Source organism: Trichechus manatus, unplaced genomic scaffold, assembly GCF_000243295.1.
Source record: "Trichechus manatus latirostris isolate Lorelei unplaced genomic scaffold, TriManLat1.0 scaffold00263, whole genome shotgun sequence".
In the NCBI taxonomy this organism is placed as follows: Eukaryota; Metazoa; Chordata; class Mammalia; order Sirenia; family Trichechidae; genus Trichechus; species Trichechus manatus.
In genome coordinates, this window is record NW_004444199.1 from 280,322 (window position 1) to 296,281 (window position 15,960).

The following is a 15,960-nucleotide window of genomic DNA, read 5'->3' on the forward strand; positions in this document are numbered from 1 at the left end:
GGAGTTGCTGAAATTTCTATATCATAATCTTGGGACGACACTGTGGCCTGAGTAAATGGCAGACAAGTTTTCTAAAAGTTAAAAAGTTTCCTAGCAAGGAATGATGCAGCTACATTGGGCACTGGACTCATATGGAAGTAGCACTCGGATGAAGCAGTCATTGATGCTTTCATCTTACTCTTCATTGCTCTGATTTGTTCTTCAACTTATCAGCACATAGTATGGTACAAGAGTTGTAACTGTTTTTCCTAAACATATCATTTTATAGGTAAATTTTTTTCAGTATATTCTATAGAATTATTACACAGGTGAAAAGAAATAATTAACTCAAGTAATATATATAAAATATTACTTTCTTAGAATTTGGGGTTAAGTAGCAAATTTCTTTCTTGTTCTATACTTAAACAACTAGAAACAATCTGAAATCATTAATTATTATCCAAACTTAGCCCTGAAACAGTACACAATTCTAAGGAATATTAGGAGGATTCTGAAGTATCAGGCTGATATAAAATATACACTTTTTGTTTACCTTTTTAAGTTAAACTGATTATACAATTTCATGACTATTGCAATTGTAATTTTTTCTATCTCTTTTACAATCATTCCTATTCTATACATGATAAAACAACAAAACAACACTCTTGATGTGTTAAACACCTGAGATAGAAAATAATACTGATCAAGAAAGGACAACAACTTATAACAGAATGTAAGTAAGCAATAGTTCATTTCAATTTACCTGTGAGCCTGTGGAATAGCGTCCAGGAGTTCGAGAACCAGATGTTTTCCCTGAGCCAATGGAACTCTCTGTACTTTTGCCACTACAGCAATGTGTTCGCAAGCATTTCCCATATTCTTTACGTACCTAGCCAATTAAATATTAACTTCTGTTAGCAAGTTAGCAAGTCATTTCAGCTAGAAAGCAAGGTATAAAATGTATGTGAGTTTTATTTTTAGATAACTTGTTATAATCATTTCCTTGCCCTACAGATACAAGAAAGCTTGTTCAGCATATATTTTACAATGTAAAATAATTATATTCATACCAGCAAGCTAGAAATTTTGCACGAGTGGCCTTTTTAAAACACACACATGCACACACATCTCCAATCACAATATGATGGAACTACTTCTTAGTTCAAAGAATAAAATGCTAAGCTACTTTAAGACACTATTTAGCTTCATAAATTTGACATAAAGTAGCCTATTGCTTCCAGAGGATTCCAGCTATTACTCTTTAGCAAAAGTCTAGTGAGGAAATTAAAGAAAGGAAGAGATGGGGGAAAGAAGGGACAGAAAGCAAACTGGAGGGATGGAGGGAGAGATAGAAGGAGAAAAAGTGAGGAAGGAAGGACGGGGAAGTGAGGAGGGATAGAAGCAGAAAGAGAAAGAAAGAATATTTAATGACAAAAAAAGAGAGTATGTTGGATTAAGCATTTCCTTTAAATCTATACGTCTGTGTTTGAAGTCAATTTCTTTTAAAAAGAGGAAAAATTTACAACTTTTATAATATAAAATGCAAAATATTTGTAATTCCCTCAAAATAGTTCTATTCAACAATCACAGAGAAATATGATTGATAGTATTTATAGCATTGCTGATTAAATTTCTAATCTTGGTTGTAGTATAAAATTACAGGGAAAAATTGGTTGTACATGTTTTAAAGCAGGTAAATATATCAAAAATTTATAGGAAAATTTTATCATATTTAATTCTTCTATTATTCATTTAATCAAATGAGACAAAAAATTTAGACAGTGACTGGTCTAAATTATACCTCCACTACCAATAACAAGCACAAATCCATTCCCCAACTCTGTGTTCATCAACTATGAACACATTCTGGGATATCTTATCATATTGGTTGTATGTTCACAAATTTACATTATGATATACTACTATATATACATTATCCTTAGCTCTTGCTATATATGATTTCAAATGGATTCATAACTTTCACAATTTATGGTAATATAATAGTCCAATGTAATTTCATTTAAAACATTGTAAACATATGCTTTTTTGAGGAATATTATCTAGAATCAAGAGCAAAAAAAGAATCTGAATGATACATTAAAATTATTATTTAAAACTTAATAAAGTTCCTTCTGTGAAATATACAACAGAATCTGAGAATGTATTTATTTATATTTGTTAGAAGCACTCATATTTGTTGAATTCTTATTACATGGTAAGAACAATGATAGAGATAGGGTTGGGTGAATTACAGCACGGATGAGAAGTACCTACTGGAGGTAAAACCAAAAAAACAAAACAAAACAAAATAAACACATTGCAATTGACTCGATTCTGACTCATAGTAGAGGGACCAAAAAAAAAAAAAAGGCTTATCTGAGAAAAGAGCTTCTGAGCAAATCTTCATTAAAGAGGCTGGAATTAGCTTAAAGGATGATGTTTAAATAAAGGATAGGGAATGAGAAAGAGAAAAAGGTATTCTAGGTACAGAATACAGTGTGAGCAAATTAGAGGGGCAAGACAGTAAGATGTGTTCTTTTCTGCTCTAGAGAGCCAAGATACAGACAAAAAGATCATCTAATAGATTATATTAATAATAATACTAATGATCTTTTTCTATCTGGAAAGAAAAACGGCAAATGTTTTAAATAGCATTTGAGAAGGCTTAAAATAATCTCTAACCAAAGATAAGCACTAAAAATTACAGTTTAGTAATTTGTACTGAATTTACAAAGCAACTCTAAGCACCAAAACTTTGATCATAACCTTCTCCACCCTGTTTTCCCTAATAAACTCAGCAAGTGATATTTCTCTTTTTAGAAGAAAGTGTTTTTTTTGTTTTAATGAAGCGATTTAAATCTAAACAAATACTTTAGGAGAGAAAGAGAGACAGAGAAAGACAGACAGAGACAGAGAAAGAAACAATGGGAGAAGAGAAGCGGAGGAGGGAAGAAAGAGAACCACCCCCAATCCTGTCACAAAGACAGGGATGTAAAAGCCTCAGGAGTTCATCATGGGCTATTTGCATTTTCAAAGAAAGGCTAAATGTTCTGCAGTGATTACATAAACAACCAGCGTATCAAGCTATCTGGTGATGCCAAGTTCTACATTAGCTACATCACGTACTTCATCATTATAGTGACTTTATTTGCTGTGATTTGATTTGAAATGGTAAACATGGGTTTTAAAAAGAAGAAAGCAAAATAACAGGGACTAAGTCCATGACACTTTTTTTTAAGCTCACAATAAAACAGTTATTTGATTGCTCTATCTTTTGCATATTTCAATCTACTATTTCACATGATACTCCATCTTAATTACTCCTAATTAGAAAAGGATATCTTATTATTTCACCCTGATGTTCTTCTAGAATATAGAAGACAGGAAAGAGAACATATTTACCAATGTAATATTACTTGCATATTCTCAGAAATAAAATAACCATACAACCCTTTGAGAGTTGGCACCATGACAAAAGCAAAAGTGACCATTTCAATGCCACTAGTGGAAAAACTGGTGACAGTCATGCAAACTATTAATAGACACTCAGAAAAAGATGGAAAATTCAGAGTTTGTTAATGAGTTACACCAGTCAGTAAGTAACCCTGTAAAGTACAAAAAACTCAAAAACAGAATACTTTCTATTTCTCTAATCAAACACTATGAACCCACACGTTGTTGTTTGTGGTAGTGGTTGCCATTGAGTCGATTCCAATTCACAGTGATTAGTGTGGCCATATTACTGAATTCAATCAGATGGCCTAAAAAATATTCCTAATACTATTTCTGAAATTTCAAAGAAAAATACCTAGTTTTTTTTTTGGAGAGAAAAATAACCAAACAATCCTCCCATGTTTTCTATATTCTCTGATGTTGGGCCATGTTCTACACACTAAACAAAAATGCAATCAAAATTTAAAAAATTCAAAACACAGAATGGATGAAAGAATAATATGCATATTATTTGTTATTGCAAATCATAAAAGTAAGCTTCTAAATCAGGGTTTGCAAATGTTTTCATAAAGAGCCAGAAAGTAAATATTTCAGGCTTTCCATGCCAAGAAGCAAAACAAAGGATATTATGTATGTACTTATTTTAAATTTTAAATGCAAACATTTAAAAATGTAACAACTGTCCTTAGCTTGCAGGCTGTCCAAATAAAAGGCCACTGGCCAAATGTGGGCCATGACGTATAGCTTGTTGAACTCTTCTAATGAATCACAAAATCAAGTTTCATGATATACAAATATATTTTGAAATTTAACTTATGTTAAATATATTAAAGAGGCTAAAAACTCTAGACTTGTTTTGGGATCCCGAGGTTCAAAATCTCTACCTGGATCTCAAACATAATTTCTAGTTATTCCAGTGATGTGCATTTGTAAGACAAGAAAAATAAAAATAATATTTAGGAAAACTATAATAGGTGTCAGCTAATAATATATACTCATAACCATAATGATTAATGTATAACAATCAAAAAATATTTTCTAATCTATAGAAAATGTCTTTATTTACTTTAAAATTTAAAAATTATGCTAGTCTAAATTTCCAGATAATTTATAAAGATGACAGACAATCTGATCTACTATATTTCAAGATGTTATGATTGATTATGATGGCCCAATAGTCCCTTCTTTTCATGGACAAATGTCACTTTTTCCTGATTATACTCCCATTTTTCTATGTATATTTCTCTTCAAGATCAGTTATGGCTTTCTTTTATTCAAACCTAGATAGATATCTATCCCAAATGCTTAGTTTCTCTGACTTCTCTGAAGTGTTTTATAATGCTGACCACTGTCTACTTTTTGACATTTTCTATTACCTTTAATTCATCTTGATTCTTAATCTTCTCCTCTCACACCCTGTCTTCCATCTCTATTCTTACTCAACTTTTACATATCTCCTATCTTTAAACTCATCGAATATGACAGAATGCTAGCTGTTTGCCACATTCAATTCCTCTTCTTCCTGGGTAAAAAAGCTAGACTGTGTTTTCCAATATCCCTTAACGGTTAAGTAGTACCACTGAGTGACTCCTAGCTGACAGCATGTACGTGGAATAGGTATGAGCCACTTCTAGACCTTTTACACAAAATCTTCTCTTTGCCAGACTGCCTGCTAGATGTCAGTACTCAAGGTGATTTTGTTGAAGTTGGCTGAGGCTCCACCAGCCTGGGTCCCTTCATGGGGCAACCTCATCATTTCGACCATAACTAAAAAAATAAATATTTATTGGGTTAAGCCACCACAAGTTAGGGAGTTTTCCATTCGTAGCAGATAGGTAATGGATACGGTAAGTATTTAGGAAGATTCATGAATTCTAATAGAATATCTTCTCTAAGGTTAATTCTAATCCATTAGATGAGATTCCACCCATTCTAATACAACCTCTTTTCTGTAATCTACACTTACAGGCCTGATGCATCATTTCTACCCCTGCCTGTATTTGTGATCATGTCAACACATTTTACATACCCCTACCACCACCTAAAATTGAAACAGAATAAAATGTAACTCATCTTGACAAGTGGACATCCTTCTATTTCAGGCCCCACTACTCTCTCAAAGCAGAAATCCTAGAGATTCTTTACCCTTTATTTTCTTTGTTCTTTCTAAGAAAAATTATAGGTTTTGATGTTTCCTAGAATTTCTTTTCACACTTTGCCACTTCATTTTCAGAGCTATCTCTTTCAATATCTCATAATTCACTTATAAAAACTACAACTCTTTTGCAATTTATGATTTTAATAGCCTAAATAATCCTTTTAAGAGCAACACCTTATTGCAACAAAAGAAAACCTCAACTTCATATTCAAAACTTTATAAAATTTGGTTTGATTATGCCTGTCTAACGACACATGTCCTCACTTTTAACATCAAGTATTCTTCAGTTAACACCTCATTTTTAATACCTTCCTCATAGGACATGCTCAGTCTTTAAATGTAACCAAAACCAAACCAAACCCACTGCTGTGGAGTTGATTCCGACTCATAGCAACCCTATAGGACAGGGTGGAACTGCCCCATAGGGTTTCCAAGGCTGTAAATCTTTATGGAAACAGACTCCCACATCTTTCTCCCACGGAGTGGCTGGTAGGTTCAAACCACTGACCTTTTGGTTAGCAGCTGAGCACTTAACCACTGATCCACCAGGGCTCCTGTCTTTAAATATAGAAATTATTTATTGTATACTCACTACATAGAAAGCTATTCACTGTGGGAGGCATAAAGGCGATTAAAAGGTACTACAACGTGCCATACTATGTATACCTGAGAAGGTAACAAGATAGTTTTATGCTCAGTATCATAGACCCACATGGGGGGATATTGAAATTCTGGAAAAGGAACTCAGCTTCTAGAATACTTCAAGTGCATATTTTTGATGAAGGCACAAAGTGAAGAGAACAGAGGATGAACCTAGGCTTTTGTCAAAACTCATGAATTTAAGAGAAGAAAATCAAATAGATATAAAAATATCTACAGAAATAAAAGCTGGTTTCATGTGGTGGTCAATGACGGATGAAATTAACAGCTAACTTTTATAAACTCTTACTATATTCCAGGCATTGTTCTTAGAATGTAACATTTGTTAATTCAAATAATTCTGACAACAACCATGAGGTAGCTATTAACCCTTTCCATAAACCCCATGTTATACCTGAGAAAACTGGGGCATGGAGAAGTTAGTTAATTAACTTAACCAAAGTCACTTAAGTTTTTAAGTACAGGAACTGGGATTTGAACCCAGGCAATTGGCTCTGTGATCTATGTGATCAGAGCTATTGGTAGTACATTTTAAATAGAGTTAAAAAGTATAAAATTGAAAAATCAATTTTGGATTTTTTTAAAATTGGAATAGAGTATTCAGTCGCTTTAATTATTTTTAAAATTATTATTTTATGTCTTTATAGATGTAAAAATTTAAAAACTAGCCAGTATAAAAATTTAAATATTTCATTCTAATCATTGAACTCATTGATTTTATAAATATTTTAAAAGAAAATACATATAGAGACTGTCATAGATTGACTTACGTCCCCCAAAAATGTGTGTATCAATTTGGCTGGGTCGTGATTCCCAGAATTGTGTGGTTGGCCTCCACTTTGTGATTGTAATTTTATGTTAAAGAGGATTAGGTTGCGATTGTAACACCACCTTTACCCAGGTCACATCCCTGATCCAATGTAAAGGGAGTTTCCCTAGGGTGTGGCCTGCACCACCTTTTATCTCTCAAGAGATAAAAGGAAAGGGAAGGAAGCAGAGAGTTGGGGACATCAAAGGACGGATGAAGAAAGAAGCACCGGGAGCAGAGCCCGTCCTTTGGACCCGAGGTTCCTGCGCAGAGATGCTTCTAGTCCGGGAGAACACTGATGAGATGGCCAAGAGAGAGAAAGCCTTCCCCTGGAGCTGACACTCTGAATTTGGACTTTTAGCCTACGTTACTGTAAGGAAATAAACTTCTCTTTGTTAAAACCATCCGCTTGTGGTATTTCTGTTATAGCAGCACTAGATAACTAAGACAGAGACCATTACTAAATACTCCATCATTAATTAGAAACTATAAATTTATATTATTTTACGCTGAAGTGTCTAGATATTTACATTTTCTACTGCAGACAAACTAGTTTTCACATTTATATATATATATATATAAACCTTATATATATATATGTCTCCTATGCCCTGACATATACATCCCATGCCTCCATAGTATCTTAAAAAAGAGCTACAATCTAATATACAAATATACAGATTCCATGTGTCTGAGATGAAAACTTTAAAGACTTTATAAAGCCAAGTCTAGAAGAAAATAATTGTGTACTGTCCAAATTATATTTTGCTTTGGTTTTTGCTGTTAAATCTTCTCATCAACGATGGTATTTTGTATCTGTTTTTCCTTTACTATTATTAGAAACAATCAATGAAGTAATATACTTATTTTTTTAGAAACAAACATATCAAACATGATATATTAGAATATGTTTGCTTTGTTATCATCAGATGTATGTCATTTATTCTTGACTAGAAAACTCTAGCTTACCTTCTTCTGTAGGACACAATGGAAAATGAATATAAACATTCCCTGTAGAGAATTGAAAATGGTGAAGAGATACGCCATGATGACTGTGCTTTCATTAATATACATGAGTCCAAAGGCCCAGGTCAATCCTAACAGGCAGAGAAGAGCTATTGCACCTATAACCCATGACCTGTAGAGAGAAGAGAAAATTAAGAGTTATTAGATAATTGGTCTTTAATCAACACAACCATATCCATCAACAATACTCACACTGGAAAAAATGTTGCGGTAAGTTCTATTGACAGAAAATGTAAGACAGGTGGTGTAAGTACTTTAAGAATTTAATGGGGACTACACATTTTCAAGCTTGAGGAGATATACGTGAATGAAAATGTTATGGACACAGAAACCCATTTAAGCTAAAGCAAATGTGTACCATATATTATTCCTGTATTTACAGCACATAAGCACATATGCAAATGATATTGAGATGTATTTATGGTGAATGGCAAGGAAAAAAAGTCTATAGAGCTATGTTAGTCTCCACTGGTCTCACTGGTATAATAATATTTGTTTGATTGGACTATCTCCCTTTGTGCTTGATCTCGTGTATTTTTACCCCATTTTTCCAAATTTCCTATTTTTCCATAAAAGTTTTAATGCTTATTCACAAAAACATATCCAATATTAGAAGGAACCAGTATTTGGAGTACATATATGAATCTGAGAAATTCTATTCGTTTTATTCTATAGTTATATAGAACAACTATGAGGTATAGTGGATGGTAAAACAAAATTTCAGTCTACATCATTATCTACTTTTTTTCATCATTTGAATTGCTGTCTTATAGGTTATGCTAAACTAGATTTTGGAAATCAGGCACTTGGAAGCTCTGCTAAAAAGAAGCTTATATGTTCAGGGAACCTTCATCTCTTTTTGAAGTTAAGCTCAAAAGAGAAAATGAAGCTGAGAATGGCGATGGAGTGGTATGACCAGGTAGTCTAGAATGAAGACAAATTCTCACTCTCATTTCATTCTCTTAGTTTCCTTCAAGCTGATATTCACAATAGTGATAAATGGGTGGCAAAAGTCCATATATTTTTGCTTATATGCTATTTATTTACTAGAACATAAAATGGATTCTTCCAATAGATGGGAATCCAGTAATTGAAGGTGGAATCCTTCCCAACTCCTAAGTAGATGGGAGAATATGAACAAATCATTCTAGATCTCTATACACTCATTTACCCATCTTTTCTTTCCAAGACCTCTTTCCCTGAACAGGATGAACAAATATTTATTTTCAGGAGACTATTATCCTCTACTTAAATTTTCTAAGAAAAAGATATTTATGGGAATTGAAAATTTGCAAAATAAAGGAAAAAATCATTATGTTTGCCATAATCTAAAGCTGAACTCAATACAGTTTTCAGAGAAACCTACATCCAAAGAAAGATATAATCCCAAAGTAGTCAATTATTAAAGTCTTATTAAAATTTATCTCAAATATTTCTATTTGTCTCTCACAATCATTAGGTATTAGACTATGTTTGAGATTTTAATACCCACTAAATTTAATGTGTTAAATTTAAAACATTAACATTCTTGAATAAAAGAATCTTTAAGTAGGTTTGAGTGTGGTGTGCTTGCTTATATGAGTTAGAAAACATTCTAGAGGTTAGTATTTTATGCTACAACTGAATTCAGAGAAATTAGAACTTTCAAGGTAAAGCAATCAGCTTCTTACAGACATTAGAAAAACGAAAAATGGGAATAACAGCCATTAAATCAAGGCAAAAATACTATTTAGGTTCCAAAATAAAATGATTGGATAAACTATTCAAGTCAGCTATTATTCACCAGATAATCCATGATTGAACCAAGGGGTTAAACTACGTAAAGCTGCAAAGAGCTACAATTCTAAAATAAATAAATAAGAAAGCTAGAACATGAAGAAGTAAGTGAAATGGCATTGGAGAAAATGAAAACAAAGGACTCTTCACCAGAAGAACAAACTGAAAGTCTACAGCAAAGTCACCCTTAGGTTGCCAATCTTAGTTTATTGTTGCAGGATATGTAATTTAAAAATGTACACAGAAAAAAGTCCAGATATTAGCATAAAAGTTTATTTTTTATTAGATGAGTACAGACTTGCAGCTTTGTTTCAAAAACTTAAAATATATATTCATAAACAACTAGATCACTAGTCAAGTGATAAGTGTCAAATTTGAAAGGGATAATTTTGCAAATGTATGATTTAATTTTTGAAGGAGGCATTTTTTTTCCTTTTTAGTTCTTTAATTTAGCAATTCATTAATATCAATTGCAATTGGGTAGTTTCAAACACATAAGATCATTTTGAAGCTATGCCACCAAATCACAAAATAATTTTAAATGAATGATGGCCAGACAACAGAAATGTGGACATGTGCAATACACAGAACCAAACACATCACAATGAAAAGGGAAAGCTATTAAAAGCAAAACAAGTCTGTACCGCATGAAATTGCTATTACTGTTGCACTGAATTCAGGTGATATCCAATTAAAACAAGTGATGCAAAAATTTTTGTCAATACACCTGCGGCATATTTATTCTGCATAAAAGTTGTATGCCTGATTCTTTTCCTGCACAGTTTGCTCTTCTGCCTCAATGTGAATGACAGAAGCTCTAATGATTTTTCAGTACTGCTCTGACAGCTGATTCATGGGACCACACTGATAAATGGAATTTATCAGCCATTCAGGTCATTCTTACTTGATGAAGGGTCTGTTATCCTCATAGCTAAAGAATGCATAGACATAAAGACAAGAACACCAACATTAGCATTTTATGACAGAAAATTTCATATGAAAAATACTATCCTGGACCCCAAAGGCCTCTGTCTCCCACCTTCCTAAAAGATATCATAACCTTCCCATTATATCCAGAAGGGAAATCCTAAAATGACCATGTTATTCCTTAAATAACAAGGAATAAAATCAATTTTACAATACTGAGAAATCCCTTATGAGACTCAAAAATTCCATTTTTTCCTCATGTGCTCATATTACTTGTGACTTGACAGAGACATTTATTTCTTAGAGATCACATTTCTCTGGAGAATGAGAAGTCTTATGAGCAATCTGGAAAAGGCTTGAGGGCATACTTAAAATGACAGATTTCATGTCTCCTGAAGGTATTCTGTAATATTAGCAGGTAAGATTACTTAATTATGGACAGTGCACTTCTAAGTAATTTTATCTCTCAGATCATTGACCTGAGTTGAATTTGAACATTATAACCCTTTGAAAATAATTGCACTTGACTACTTTAAAACTCTGTTAGTGTACTGAGAAAAACATTTTTAATATCTTTTGTAGTGATAGGAACAAACATAGCATGTCTGCTTATTGTCAATTATATTTAATAACTTATTTTATAATTCTGATGGATTAAGAGTCCAGTGTCAAATTAGTAAACATGTTAGGAAACATTTTGGACCGTATTTTTGAGTTTCTGCTCAGATAATTGTGATAGGACTGAAACATAAGAAAAACCACCTGTTCTTTTTTTTTCCTCTTGCCAGAGACAATACAGAGCTATGACTAGTTTTCATACTATGTACACACAACTAAAGTTCTTAGAAAGATCCCAACTATGATGCATTTTGCATAAAAAGAACTATTGAAAAAAAAATCACTTTGCAAAAGGAAACAGTAAAGAATGGAGTGAGACAGGGAACTGAAGCCAGATCACCTGAGATTTACATCCTGGCTCAACCACTTACTAGCTGTTGATTTGAGGTAAAAATTAATTAACTGGTGGTTGTGTCAGTTTATACATCCATAAAATGAGAATAATTATAATATAGCTTTCTTGTGATAATGAAATGAGTTCTTATGTATAAAGGGCTCAGAACAGTGCCTCATACATATTAAGTTCTCATTAAATAATGGAGAGTAAAGAATAAAATATAAAACATGTAACTATAGAGTAGTTAAATTCATTTAAAGACGTTTCAGAAGTAATAAAATGGAGTGAAGAAGATGTGGCCAAAATATGTTCATAAGTGGAGAAGGGACTGATTAGAACTCTGCTATTAAAATTTGAGTTTATTAAAATGAAATAAAATTTAAAATCCAGTTCTTCAGTCATACTAGTCATATTCCAAGTGCTTAAAAGCTTCACACATCTAATAGCTGCCACATTGAACAGCACAGTCATAGAACATTTCCATCCTCACAGAAAATTCTATTGGATGGTGCTGGCCTAGAACATCCAAAGACAGTTGTAAGCCAGAAATTGGAATTCTAAGAGATATTCAAATAATGTCATGGACTTTTGAAAGATAAAGAGAGAAAAATTTCTAAGAATTGATGCTATTTCAGAATTTTGAACCACATCTACAAAGACAATCCTCTACTTATATTAATAGTAAAAAGTTATAAAACATAATAATGTGATATTTATTATATTATACATATTGCCATTGCACCAGTATATTCCATATTTGATGTCAAGTTTACAAGTGGAATGACTTTACCTGAATTTTTAATAGTACAATATCAAGAAAGAAAATTACAGTGGTTAGCATATAGGAATACATGTGAAAATGCTCTACAAATTTTATTAAGCTATAGAAATTCATAAAATTTTAAAATAAAAAGTTTGTACTATAACTACTGGAGTGGCATATTTTGTGTTCAATATGAAATAGCAGAAAGAGATATCCGGGTGCAATTTTGTTTTTGTTGTCAGTTGTAGGATCAGTCAGTTGCCCCGCACAGTAACAAAGACTATATTTCCAGCTTCATTTACAGTTAGCTGAACCCATGTGTTAATGTGCTGTCCACAGGGATGTGAGTAGGAGTGAATTGTGACATTTATGGGTCTTGTCGTTTAAAAGATTGGAATTGGGCTCCCCTGGAATATTTCCTCCTTCCCTTTGGCTCGGAAAAGGTAACATTAGAGCCTCAGATCCAGAAAGGGAAGCTGTTTATTGATGTGGAGCCACTGTATCAGATCTTGACTGTCTACTTCTAGGCTCTTATGTGATAGAGTTTAAGCCTCTACATTTTAGAGTTTTTCTTTGTTTTTTTTTTTTTAAACAGGGGCTTTGCCTGTGCAATAATTAATAAAGCATTTATATTTTTATCTCTCAGCTGTAAAGATTCATAGTTCATATTTAAAACAGAATTTCATGCTACCAGAGAAATCATTCATTAATTTTACCTCCAGCATGACATAAATAACGCACAATGGTTCAATATCTAAAGATCAGTAAAGGTGACCTATAATAATATCAGTGCTTTCCATCATTTCTGTCAGATATTCTATTGGCTTTGAGAATCCAGTTTTATAATCCCTCTCCACCAAATCTGAATAAAATTGATGCTACTTTTGTGACCATAACAAAACTATATGCATTGCTGAAACTTTTCTTTTTAATTCTAAAAAGCATAAGTAATACTCAAACCTGAATAAGTTGCATTCCGAAGTACCAATAAAAGTCCATTTCAACAAAATCCCTTTCAAGGTTGTATGACTAAAAAAATTTCACTGCAGTTATTTTAAGATTTTATAAAAATATGCACAGAAAGGCCTAAAATGCTCTTGGCAGATGTTAGCAGGAATTTATTTGCTATTTATAAGTGGTGACTTAATGAAAATCAAGTAATATATCTTGCACATACAGTTTTCAAGACAACAAATAAGAAAAAAAGTACTGCCTTCTTTAGAAAGTATATATTTTGCCAAAATGTTTATAATTTTATTCTTACTAATACCTTAGGTTGAAAACTTCATTTAGCCATGTGTGTTATGAAATCATCTTTAATAGTCAACATTTAGAATCTAAATCAGAATTTTTTGGCGTCTTTGCCTAGACTAGAACCCTGGTGGTGCAGTGGTTAAGTGTTAAGGCTACTAACCAATAGGTCAGCAGCTGGAATCCACCAGCTGCTTCTTGGAAACCCTATGTGGCCGTTCTACTTTGTCCTATGGGGCCGCTATGAGCCGGAATCCACTCGACGGCAGCGGGTTTGGTTGTTTTGGTTTGCCTAGATTGGAAGGAGCCCTGGGCACAATGGTTAAAGTACTTGCTCCTAATCCAAAGGTCCATGGTTGGAACCTACCAGCAAGTCCTTAGGAGAAAGGCGTAGCTGTCTGCTTCCATAAAGATTACAGCTTTGGAAATCCTATGGGGCAGCTCTATTCTGTCCTATAGGATCGCTATGACTCCGAATCGACTCGATGGCAACAGGTTGCCTAGATTGACAATAATTATGCTTATATTTATATATTCTATAACATATTTAAAACACACTAATGGGCTATTAAATCCAGCCCCGTGAAGCTTAGCTCAAAGTATACTTTCAAGAGGATGGTGTATCAGCTTAGATAGGTGACAAACGGACAGAAAGAAATAAATGAATAAAGTTAGTCATAGATTATTGTTTTTCTGACTTCAAGAGTTATTAAACAGAATAGATTATTTTTTGAGTAATTTTTGAAGGGAATACTTTCTAAAATAAAAGATATAAAAGAAATAAATTCTTTAAATAGTTTAAAGCTTTCCTTTCTATTATATTTAGATAGTACAGAATATATATCTATAGGAAATGCTTGAGAAGTCAATCCCTATGCCAAAAGACCTTCTGGTCACTGATGAGTTACAAAAGATAAAGGAAAATGCATGGCTTTGGTAAAATTGTTTGGTGCTATCAACTTTAAGATTAATATGTTTTGGGAGTCTCTGGAATTGTTGAAGAATTATCTCCCACTCTAATTTGGAGGAAACCCTGGTGGCATAGTGGTTAAGTGCTATGGCTGCTAACCGAAAGGTCGGCAGTTGGAATCCACCAGGTGCTCCTTGGAAACTCTATGGGGCAGTCCTGCTCTGTCCTATAGGGTCACTACGAGTCCGACAGGAACGGGTTTGGTTTTTTTTTTTTTTTTGTGGTTTTCTAATTTGGAGGTTGTTATAGAGCGAACTGTATGTTTAATAGTGATTAGGAAAGCTATAGTGACCTGTATCTTGATTAGTATCTCAATATGCAACTGAATTTACTTTCCCTGGTATAAAAGTAATTGTACCGAAGGAATAAAGATCTTTTTCCCCCTCTTAAATTTGGTTCGAATCATTGTAAGACTCAACTAAAGGTAACTTTGGGTGATATTCTTAAGATAAAAGTATTCATTTGTCATACATTCATGTATCTATATGTTGAGTGAGATTTCCCTATTGCTCCCAAAACAATGTGGTCCCAAAGCTGAAGACTAAGAGGATACAGTTACCTATATTCTAAAAGGAGCCAGTAGCAACTTAAGTGGAAAGACTTCCTCAGGGCTTGCTTGGAAGTGATCTAAGAGACACTGCTTTGCTTCATTATCACCTTGGGTATCACCCAGTCTTAAACTGGAAGGCGTAAAGACAAGGCCTTTTTAGGATTACAATAGTAATAGAAAATATCAAACAGTGGAAAGAGGAAGGAAAGAAACATCTTTTATTATACTAATCCCCTAGTCACAAGGCTTAGTAGACAATAGAGAACAATGCTTTTCATGGGATATGTTATCCAAGTTTTAAACTAGTCAGATATTTAATAACTGAAATTAATTGGCAGAGTTCCAGTATTTCTCTAAGCTATAATTAAGATATCTGCTACCCAGTAGGAAAGGGATATTTACCATAGAATAGATAGAAGTGTAATAATTAGGGGAAAATCCAAACATTTCATGTTTACACCCCACTGTGTTGAGAGTGCTCAATCAATAGGTTACACTTATGATAGATATCCTGACTTCTTTATGTTACTTTCAGATATATTTTATATCAGTGAGACTATACCATCTTGGAATTTTATTATTATATCCAATTCTCTCTCTCTCTCTTTTTTTTTTACCACCACTACTGGAAGATTAAAAACAAAAGGCATTTAGAAAGTAATTCAATAGTTCTGAATAAATATG

The 15,960-nt window shown here is 33.0% G+C and overlaps 1 protein-coding gene across 1 annotated transcript in view; it reads right to left on the bottom strand.

Annotated features, from left to right (window-relative positions):
• Window positions 1-15,960, bottom strand: part of ADGRL3 (adhesion G protein-coupled receptor L3) — a 553,170-nt gene that overhangs the window by 35,134 nt on the left and 502,076 nt on the right. Inside the window, exons 19-21 of the mRNA XM_023724827.1 lie at window positions 10,765-10,791; window positions 8,028-8,196; window positions 743-868 (exon numbers count right to left, since the gene is read on the bottom strand). Coding sequence (XP_023580595.1) covers window positions 743-868; window positions 8,028-8,196; window positions 10,765-10,791 — 322 coding nt within the window. The remainder of the gene's footprint in view (window positions 1-742; window positions 869-8,027; window positions 8,197-10,764; window positions 10,792-15,960) is intronic.